The following is an 11,442-nucleotide window of genomic DNA, read 5'->3' on the forward strand; positions in this document are numbered from 1 at the left end:
GCGAACGAAACAGAATGGGAGCGACCGAGGAGTGACAATGACAGCAAAGCGATCCGAGTGATCCGACCGAACTAAAACTAACCGAAAAAATATACTCAGTGACACGGAAGACAAATAAAAGACCGAACTAGTACAGTTGTGAGATTGTACTAGTTGGGAGCGATTTTTTCAGTAAACAAGCATACATAAAACTACATCAGTGGGAAAGAGCTCTGTCTGACTGATTCTACTGTTTGTTGACGACGCGTTTTTCGCCGTAGTCTTTAAATGGTGGTCTGTGTCTCTTTTCTCTCGAGTCGCACCCGAGTGAGCCGCGATGCTCCATTTGCTATTACGTTCCGTTTTAATTGAGAACGTTATGAAATTCGCGTAATACTTAATTGGTGTTATCGTTATCTTATCAGATTATAAGATTTTGGAATTTTTAGGTTTCGGTAATGAATGACTATGCTGTGTGATCGTTGAATAACGAAATGTTCAGATGAACTGTAATAGATATATATATATATATATATTGAAGAAAAAGTGACGAAGCCCTTTAGTGGTGAAGGCCGGATTCGAACCGGATTCGGAGTGGCGAGGTGGCCTAGGCCAGGGGTTCATGGCGTTAGCCGCGATAGCTAAAGACGCCGGTTCGAATCCGTTATTCACCACTGGAGGGCTTCGTCACTTTTTCTTTAATATATGACATTTATTAGAGTTTATAATTTATATATTGTGACTACTTAAAAAAAACATAAATAAAAAATCGAACAAACTATCGTGAGACATATTTCAAAATATTTATTTATTTTATTAATAAGGTGTTTTAGGGTGACCATGATTGTAGAGAATTAAATTTGTCCTCACCAAAAAGCAAAAAATAGGAAAAAGTGTGGTTGTTTGCCCTAAATACGACGGTGATCGATCAATTAACAGTAACTGAGTGTGCAGGATTAGTCCTGCTCACGTCTCATGAATCACCCTGTATACTATTTGAATATAAAGCTGTGATCAAAAATTATCATGCCATATATTGGCTTCTTAGTTTTATCAGAAGTGTTAAAAAATAGCTTCATGTGCCCGATACTTTTCTGAATGCCCCGTATGCTTATTTTGCTTATGGCTCGGTGCAATAGGTTCTCTTGGTTCCATTATGGTCACATTTTAATAGGTAACATTTTTTTTAACTTTCGGGCATATAAGTATTTTAGACCACTCATATAAGTCATACATATTGTGCCAAGTTAAACATCATTGGCGTAAGAGCGTCGCCTTTTATTTCAGGCCAGTGACAACCTTAAATTCGCATTGTTAATGCTCCGCAAGCTCTTAAGGGGCCCAATGACTATCAGTCCGCCGGACGATATCGGCCTGTCAGTTAGAACAAAAATTTGACAGTTCCGAACAACTGACAGGCAGATATCGTCCGACGGACTGATAGTGTGTGGGCCCTTTTACCCTCATCCTTTACTTTGGTAGTGAATTTATCATTTTTACCAGTTTGTGTAGCTCTTACAAAAATATACAGGTTTTTTTATACCACGTCGATGGCAAACAAGCATACGGCCCGCCTGATGGTAAGCAGTCACCGTAGCCTATGGACGCCTGCAACACCAAAGATATTACATGCGCGTTGCCGACCCTTTAAAAACCTGTGCACTCCTTTTTTGAAGAACCCCATACTGTAGATGATAATACTATTACTTATTCTGTGACTGTAGCCCCTCGGGAAAACCTCGGCAGGGAGCTCATTCCACAGCCGAAGCGTCCGCGCCCGCGGGAGGAAATCGTCCTCTTAAACCGCACAGTACGCGACCATTAGTTAGCAGGAGACTTAGTAGGGTGAGGTGGTCAGTTTGCATTACGCACACTCCTTATGCCCGTAGCAGTAAAGATTAATTTGTGCTCCGATAATTTGAAACACTTCTGTTGCTGGCTGTATAATATACTTAATTACTTACTAGGCAAAACTAACATTACAGCAGCGGTTAAGTACTGTGTCACAGATTAATAAATAGTTACTATGTGTTAGGTCTGTTGGTGCTTGAAAATAGAGACATCTAAGGCTCTCCGATATATGTCGCGCGAGTGACTAAATATATGCCAGTTAAACCGTAAAATTTGTTTAATATTGCATTAGTATGACTCACGATAGTTTTAAATTCGATTAGGCAAGGCTAAGCCGAGTTACAGGCTTTCTGGGGCCCATTTCTCGAACGGTATTAGTCTAATATTATTAGTGTGTTGCCATGTTAACCCATACGAGTTGACCGTGGACTAAATATTATTAGTCTAAAACCGTTTGAGTGTTTAAATCTTGTATCTTTGAGGTGCCCAAATTTTCAACCCTCCAGGCTCCAGCAAGTCCAGCAGTCAACCCTCAGACAACAGGTCTTAACCCCACCAACTCATGGGAAGAATGTCTGTCTGTCTGTTTGTCTGTTACCTCTTCACGCTTTAACCGCTAAACTGATTTAGTTGAAATTTGGTATACAGATAGTTTAAGCCCCTGGGAAGGACATAGGATACTTTTTATCTCAGAGCTCACCCCTCAAGGGGTCAATTTTTATCCCCAAAATCATCCCCTAAGGGTGTAAAAAATGGGGTGGAAATTTATAGAGTGGACCAATTTGGGGGTGGAAAAAAAGGATGGATTTAAATTAGATTTGTTTAAAAATTAAGGTACACAAATTACAATTAATTAAAAGTAATAATTGAAGTACTATACTTTAATATTTTTAATATGATATAGGAGGCAAACGAGCAGACGAATCGCCCGTTGGTAAGCGATTACCGTCGCCCATGGACACCCACCCGCAACACCAGAGGGGTTGCAAGACTTGCAAGTGCGTTGCCGGCCTTGCCGGGGTTTGAACCCGCGACCCCCGGATTGAAAGCCATACGCTCTTACCGCTAGGTCACCAGCGCTTCTCAATAGAAAGTAAGAACATGTAATTACGAGAAATAAATCAAATAAATAAAAGAACCAAAAGTATGCATGGGCTTATGAAATTATTTATAATTTATATTGATATCGGACGTGAGATTATTAACATATTTGACTTATTCACAGATAGTCAACATTTTGTTAAAAATAAATATCTAGATAATATAGGTAATAGAGTATATGAATTTACTAGCGACCCGCCCCGGCTTCGCACGGGTAGTTCAACTAATTTACACAAAACCTTTACAAATTATACATATAAACCTTCCTCTTGAATAACTCTATCTACTTATTTATAAAAAACCGCATCAAAATCCGTTGCGTAGTTTTAAAGACCTAAGGAAACATAATAGTATAATAAGGAAACATAATTTTCTGTTATTAATGATCCCCAATCTCCCGAATATCTCAAATCTTTCTTCAACTACTATGGTGTTTCTCGTGTCCGTCAACTTCGCTCTACTCTTCGTCTTTCTTTGTCCATACCATCTCACCGAACAGGTTTCATGTCCTATTCTTTCTCTATTCAGGCAGCTCGCCTTTGGAATAGTCTCCCTGTTAAAATTAGACAGTGTCCGAATAGATTTGCATTTAAAAAATCCTTACGTAAGTACTTTGCTGGCAGAACGATGAATTCTTAGTGTTTCTGTTTTGAAAGTTTCATCTGATATCTTATGTATTTGTATGTATGTATGTCTATGCCTATGCATTATTTAACTATACTTGTATATATGTAATCACTATGTTGCACCGCCTACAAATTCTCTGCTTTGCCCGACGGTTGACTGGTAGAGAATGCCTCATAGCATTAAGTCCGCCTTTTGTACGATTGTATTTTCTTTTGTGCAATAAAGATTAAATAAATAAATAAATAAATAGGGACAGACGGACGGACACACAGCGGAAAGCGACTTTGTTTTATACTATGTACTATGTAGTGATAGTGATGCCATGTTATTATTTAAAAAAACTCCTCTGTAGGTATGTTATTACGCCACAACGGTTAGTAAGTATATAAAATAGAATTAGGTACCCATTTAGAAGCGTTTAAGTGGCTTTTAAGTTACCTAAATATAATAAGCCTAGCTCCGTTACGGATTTGGACTGCGTCAATCTGTGCAAGATTGTTCCCAAAACATTTTTTTTTGTATTTGATATAAGGACAATTTGTTTTTCAATTTGTTTTGGTAGTCTTTCTTATTTTTTATTAGAATAAGTCGCATAATATTTTTTCCTTACCTTTGACCTCTACCTCTCTATCTGTCATAAAAAAGTAAAGCAACCAAATTTCCCAAAGTTTATATGAGTCGTAGTTGAAGAAATGGCTCTTGGATAATTTCAACACCTTTGCACCTCTCAACATAAAGTCCAATTTCAACAATCAACAATAGCAATGAATTCGCCGATTTACTTATGTAGACCAAACCATTCGGTTCCGAGCATCTGATAACGTCCGCAAGTTGTGATTTCTATAAAAGAACTTACTCGATCCGTTCACTGACACCCATTGTCAATCACTCAAGATGTCACAACGTCCAGCTTTTACGGTACTGACCATTTATTTACATAAATAACGTTTTTTTATAGAAGAAAATGTTTAGATTTTACCTAAAAACCATCTAAAAATAAATATAGAAATGTAAATTTGAAGTGATTGTGATTGAATGGAGTTCAGTGATTGTGAAAGTGATGAAAGTGTGATTTGTAAAAGTGATTTAATATTAGGATCCAATTGTTTGTGACGAATGATTTATTGTATATGATTATAAAAATCCATTTCCAAAAGTTCCTAGCAAAAGTAAGATAATATGCAAATATGTTATAAATTTTATAAAAATAATGGGTGCGATAAAGTATAAATAAAAATAATAATTGGTGTCTGGTACCAGTAAAAATATTTAGTGATTATTTCAGAAAAAAGTAACAACGAGACTGGTGAAATTAAGAATTTTAATAGTATTTATTTATTTATTTAGGTACTTCCTAGTCCACATCATAGGTATTTATTTTAAAAGGTAATGAATGTTATGAATAAATGATACATATGCTTTCCGACAGCAAATGCATAAAACTATATACATAGTTGAATTGTACCATCATTAGATCCAAATTTTATTATAATGAGACCAATTTTAAAGTACAGTGAAACTTTACTTTCAACCAAAGAGAAATTTCCAAATCTATTCAGCGGGGAACATACCTACATAAAAACAAAGTCTCCGACCAATAGAGAACATCCTCTTTTTAAGTCGGTTTATACAAACAAACAAACAAACATAACGGACAATTCTCTAATAACCTAGATTTAGTCAGTCAATGCCCGTTGTTAAAACAAAACAATCTGGCGGTTTCTGTTTTAAGAAATCTATCAAATCTAAAAAAAACGCCACCTCAATGACGATTTGTGAAACTATCATGTCAAGGACAATGTTCCGTCAACTATTCATTTGCATAAGTATCTTCATTTGTTTTAGTATTGTTCTAGTGAGAATTTTAAGCGTTGACTAAAGCTAATGAAGACTAGTGCAAGAAATGAGTCATTTTAGAGTTACACTATTGTTTTTAGTGTGGAGCAAGTTTTTTAGGTGCTTTTAAAGTAAAGGCTTAAGTATTTACATTTGGTTATGAATGTGTTAGTAAATATTTGAAGTCCGGTTAATTAGTCAAATAATAATTTTGGAGGAATATACAGGGCGTCCTAGGACTATGCGACATGAAGGGAAAGTACCTTAAATATCGTAGAAAATTGCTGAAAGAAGACTTTATGTTATTTTTAAAAGTTAGTAATACTGCATTCAAAGATTTTCTAAAAATTACTTGCTTCGTCTGGTAATCGAACCGACTTAAATGTGAAAATAAATCACCCGTATTTTTTATGATGCCAATTTACGATATTTAAGATAGGTACTTTCCCTTCATCTTGCATAGTCTTGGGACGCCCTGTATAATGTGATAATAATTTTGCGAAAAGGGGCTTTCTCAAACGGTGTTAAACTAATTTTATTAGTGTGTTGTCATGGAAACCCATGTATGTTGACAGGGGCCCATTTCTCGAACGGTATTAGTCTAATATTATTAGTGTGTTGCTATTGTAACCCATACGAATTTAGAATTCCTGGACTAATAATATTAGTCTAATACCGTTCGAGAAATGGACCCCATGGGCTTTCATGGGCTAAAAATCTTAGTAACACATACATAAATATTTTTAATGGGGGACAATTTTACACACATCAACCTAGCCCAAAACTAAGCAAAGCTTTTACTGTGGGACGATTTTATACACTTGGATACTTCAGAAATGGTAATGGTGCCTGTTTGCTGTATACGCACAACATTCACTTTCTTATTCGTTCATGCCCGGAGCCATCAGTTCGTGAGCATAGTTCTAAGGACGCATAAACTGTTATGTACGGCGTAACAGCTGTCGTACATTTAAGTAAAGTTTTATTTATTTATTCAAACTTTATTGCACAATACATGAAGGTACAAAAGGCGGCCCAAGGCATTCTCTACCAGTCAACCAATGGGTTAAACCAGAAAGATTAAGTAGGTGCAGTGACTTTTAAAGTAAATGAATTTGTAACCTAAATGAATATAAACTATATTGATAAACTTACACATATACTTAATACAAATAAACATACATACATAGATACTATACATATTTATATACCTAGTGTGAATCACTAAGTTGACGACGAAGAAAGTTTGTCAAGGAAATACTTGCGCAACATGCGCTTGAATGTGAATTTGGTTTGCGCTTGTCTGATAGAGAGTGGGAGATCGTTCCAAGGTCTGATATCCTGGACAGTGAAAGAATTGGACATGAAACCCGTTCGATGTTGGGGGACAATGAACGGCTACGGGAAGAGCGAAGATCTGTGCCTGGACGAGGGGTAACAAATTTAAATTTCGAGCAGAGATAATCTGGGCGGACTGGTCAAACAAGATTGAGTAGAGAGTACACAGAATACGAAGTTTTGTATGCATTTTCAGACAATTTTAAATGTTTTTTTCAGAAATGGCTGTGGTGCCTGTTTGCCGTCTACGCAGGACCAGGCTGGGGCAGAGCCGTGTCCGTTCGGACCCCACCTAAGAACCCTACAACAATCGAGGCTCAGGCGAAATTCTTTCAGTACGTATCTAGTTTATGACCTCGCACTCGCAAATGTATAACTCGCACTTTGACTGCTTTTCCACTGAGGCGGAGATGAGAGGAATGCAGGAATCAACCATGGCATTAGTTGTAATCCAGCGGAGCGGAGAAGAGAACCTATGCTAAATACCCATTGGTTGATTCTCGCACGTCTCCTCTTATCTTCCCCTCATTGGAAAGGCAGTCTTACCCCAACTAATGAATAATTGGGCCTAAGGTCAATGTCCCAGTGCTCGACATGCTACAGCTAGCCTAAGGCCAATAGTTGACACCCGGTTGTCATCTCAATTGCTATTACGTGAGTTTAAATATGTGAGGGGCGAACACCCTTAAGGTCTACCGTGTGGCAAAAACAGAAACAACTGCTTGATACCTTTCCTTTTCAGTAGGTTGCAGCTTTTTACTGACGTGTCAGTAGTTCAAATGCTGGAACGACCTTTTTTGTAAGAAAATGTCAGTAATTTTACACCTAGTTATATCACGACTGCAACAAAAACGAATAACTCACATTGATGTTGAACAAAACCTTATGTTTATAGGGATTTTTTCTCAGTACAGTTGAGTCCGTACAAGATAGAGTTCGGGCACGTGTGCGAGGACCCCGACACGTGGGAGCAGCGATACGAGAAGAAGGACTTTAAGAACCACAGGGATATGGGCAAAGTAACGCACTTTTTAGTGAGGAGAACGAGTTCAAAGACCTCATATTTAACCCGCTTTAGGGTCGGTAATGCGAATAAAAAATCCTTGGAGTTGCAGGCGTCTATAGACTCCTGGGACCGCTTACCATCAGGAGGGTCATATGCTTGCTTTCCACCGAGGTGGTATTAGAAAAAACAACTTCAAAAAAGGAGGAGGTTCTTAATTCGTCGGAAGTCGTGACAATATTACGGACTAGCTCTCTATGACTCAACGCTGATGGTCCAATTTTAGAGGCTTTGTAGTGACAAGTGTGGCAATGCCACTATAAACGTCATATTTTCATAGAAACTAAGTTTATTGTGGCACTTCCAAAATCTGTCTTTGCAAGTAAAGTCTTAGCATGGTCCGTCTCTACATTTAAGTCTTTAGAATTGAAACTGATATTTTATATTTAATTACCATTTTCGGCATGGAGACTAAATTTGTCCATTGAGATATTATGGACAAAATATACATACCTTCATAGGTACCTTAAAAATCAAACAGATTTCTTGTAAATGAAATTCATAGAAACTAAGTTTATTGTGGCACTTCCAAAATCTGTCATTGCAAGTAAAGTCTTAGCATGGTCCGTCTCTACATTTAGGTCTTTAAAATTGAAACTGATATTTTGATGACCGAAATGGTAATCGTAACTTTAAATTATACTAATACTTCAATGATTTAACCCTTCATAGACTTAAAATTTTATGAGTTTGATAAAAAACGATGAACGAGACATGACTGGCAGATTGGTAGCATTATTTTAATATACACATCGCCCTTTTTAATTGCTCGCTGTTTTATTGTATGCTCAAACGACATGTTTCGCGAGCCACGGTCATTGAACTCGTTTACCTATCTCTCCGTATTCTGGTCTGTGCTCTCCGTCTGTCCTCTAACTTCTTGTTCTTGCTAACCTCTTCTGTCTCTAACTATCGCTTGCTTGCATGAAGGTATAGGCATCTGCCCACGCATGAGGACTACGAGCAAGGACATAGGGCAGGCAGCGAGCGACATTTCACCGAGAGACACGAGCGCGCCAAGCCTTCTGATGGACTGTTTTCTGCTAAAGTATGCTTTGCTTCAATAATCAACAGGCTATACAGAGACTTAGGAAAATATGGGTAGCGGCTGATATAAGATGTACTGTTTTCCTAAACAATTGCGAAAATTTAAGAAAAGTTGTTGACCTCTACTGTGATTAGGTATAAGTACCTCTACCTATACTATCTGACCTAACATTAAGCACCTAAATCTCTGCTGCTGCTTAACAAGAAAGCATTTTATCCATCAAACGGTTAAATATTACTTATAGCGTGAGAAAACTATAGAAAATAGATATTGTCATCTAATGTATTTGTATTTATCCTTTTTAAATAGTTAACATAAATTTAATGTTTATGTGGATTTAATGTTTTCTTAATATTTTCAACAATATATTTTTAAAGGATTATTATTTTTAAAATATTTAGATCAGTACGGTTTTTACTCACTGTTATTTTTAGTCGCTTTTGGCGACATGTTTCGGATTCTTTGGGAATCCTTCCTCAGGCACGAGTGTGACTAAAAATAACAGTGAGTAAAAACCGTACTGATCTAAATATTTTGAAATATGTCTCACGATAGTTTAAGTTCGATTATTATTATTTTTCGTTTAACCTTCCTAAAAATACGCTACTACATATAATAAATTATCAATGAATAGTGCTAATTTCTTCATGCTACTAATTGTGGGAAAGCGACTTTAACCACTGCTATTTCGTCTTCAGTGTTCTTTTCGTTTGTAACTTTCTTATTTCTTTTAACTAATACGTAATATTAATGTTTAACCAAAAACTAAACCTCACTATCATACATTACCATTTCGTTGTCTAACCTTTTTTTTAACCCAGGTACGTTGGGGTGACAAACATGGGGGATACGGAGAGCATTACTGGGACTTGAACCATGCCGGTCACGCCGCTAACCATGGCAATGACGAATATGATGGTTCAGATAATGATGGTTCATATAATCACGAATTAGATCATGACCATGATGAACATGATACATATGATGAACCTAGTGAACAACAACCCACGTATAATACAGAAGAATACGATCCAGAGCAAGCAGCGAAATATGATGAAAGCGCCAGAGCTAAACGAGCTCACCCTAGAATCAAAACTGAAAAAAGTTTTGTAAGGCAAGAAGAGAGTGACGAAGAATCACCAAAAAAGAAGTATCAGCGAAAAATCAAACAACGGCAAGCTCCTCAAGAAGAATCAGTAAAAGAAGCTGAACAAAATCAACAACCTAAACGTAAAAGAAGGCAAAGAAGACCAGAAAACGAAGAAGATAACGAAACAAAACAGGCTGCTCTTAATCAAAAGGAAGAACAGAAGCAAGAACCGCAGTATTATGTCAAAGATAATGAGGAACAAAGTCAATCAGAAAAGGAGCCACAGTATTACGTAAAAGATAAAAATGAGGAAAGAAATGAACAACAACCACAGTACTACGTGAAGAATAAAAATGAGGAACAAAATCAACAACAACCACAGTATTATGTGAAGAATAAAAATGAGGAACAAAATCAACAACAACCACAGTATTACGTGAAGAATAAAAATGAGGAACAAAATCAACAACAACCACAGTATTACGTGAAGAATAAAAATGAGGAACAAAATCAACAACAACCACAGTATTACGTGAAGAATAAAAATGAGGAACAAAATCAACAACAACCACAGTATTACGTGAAGAATAAAAATGAGGAACAAAATCAACAACAACCACAGTATTACGTGAAGAATAAAAATGAGGAACAAAAAGAACAGCAACCACAGTATTACATGAAAAGGACAGAAAACCAATTTGTTCCGTACGAACAAGGTGCAGGAGTGAGACAGCATCAGCATCCTGAGCTGACACCAGCCGCTTCAGCCCCAAGACTCTTCTTAGAGCCCACCACTGGGCATGTTGTGGACAGAGCCACAGGACAAGCCTATGTTTTACAGCCGATAACTGTCAATAATTATAATTAGATTACTTAGTGTTAGAGTTACAAATAGGTAATTTATTTTGTTAATAAAAGGACTGTTGAAATTAACTTTCTATCTATTCTGATCTATGTCAGATGTCACAAGTTCCTTTAACTATTAAGTATTTTGTAAATATTTTGGCAAAAAAATTACATACAATTCTCATAAACGTGTTATTAGCAAGATGTGCTGTACAGACAAATTGCATGTTACCACCATTTTATACCACATCTCGAAGTAGAAAACACATTTATTTTTATTTCTATTAATGTATTGCCAATTTTGGTAAAGAAGAGTAAAAACAGCTGATCGGTTTGGGTTGAATTTTGGCGTATTGGAAATGAGGGTTGAAAGTTAGAACGGAAGTACTAAGAGTAGGAGATGCTAGGGAGTATTGTGAGTTCTAATGGAAATAGTTATAATATCAGTAATATCAATGGGGTGGCCGGTCGAACTATTTAAATGGCACCGCATAGGTTTTACATGTCAATCCTACGAATAGTGTCAAATTCTTGTACTTTTTTTGGAATCATGGTCTGAATGCTCGCCCTTAAAACCAAATCACATAGAACAAATAAACTAGACACAAGTAAAACCTATGCTGGCGCCAACTATAAAAACCTTTGACAGTTGCCCACCACATT

At 36.8% G+C, this 11,442-nt stretch overlaps 1 protein-coding gene across 2 annotated transcripts; it reads left to right on the plus strand.

Moving 5' to 3' along the window:
* Positions 1-4,370: 4,370 nt before the first annotated feature.
* Positions 4,371-10,866, plus strand: LOC134742661 (putative uncharacterized protein DDB_G0271606). 2 transcript variants are annotated; one of them, XM_063675847.1, is made up of 4 exons: positions 4,371-4,476; positions 6,952-7,067; positions 7,628-7,751; positions 9,665-10,866. In XM_063675847.1, exons 1-4 carry the CDS (start codon positions 4,453-4,455, stop codon positions 10,799-10,801), a joined length of 1,401 nt encoding a protein of 466 aa, XP_063531917.1. In that variant the 5' UTR covers positions 4,371-4,452; the 3' UTR covers positions 10,802-10,866. The 2 variants fall into 2 exon arrangements, with proteins under 2 accessions (XP_063531917.1, XP_063531918.1); XM_063675848.1 differs by lacking the exon at positions 7,628-7,751 and adding an exon at positions 8,726-8,843.
* Positions 10,867-11,442: the final 576 nt, after the last annotated feature.

The sequence above is a fragment of the Cydia strobilella genome, chromosome 7 (assembly GCF_947568885.1).
Source record: "Cydia strobilella chromosome 7, ilCydStro3.1, whole genome shotgun sequence".
Taxonomy (NCBI): domain Eukaryota; kingdom Metazoa; phylum Arthropoda; class Insecta; order Lepidoptera; family Tortricidae; genus Cydia; species Cydia strobilella.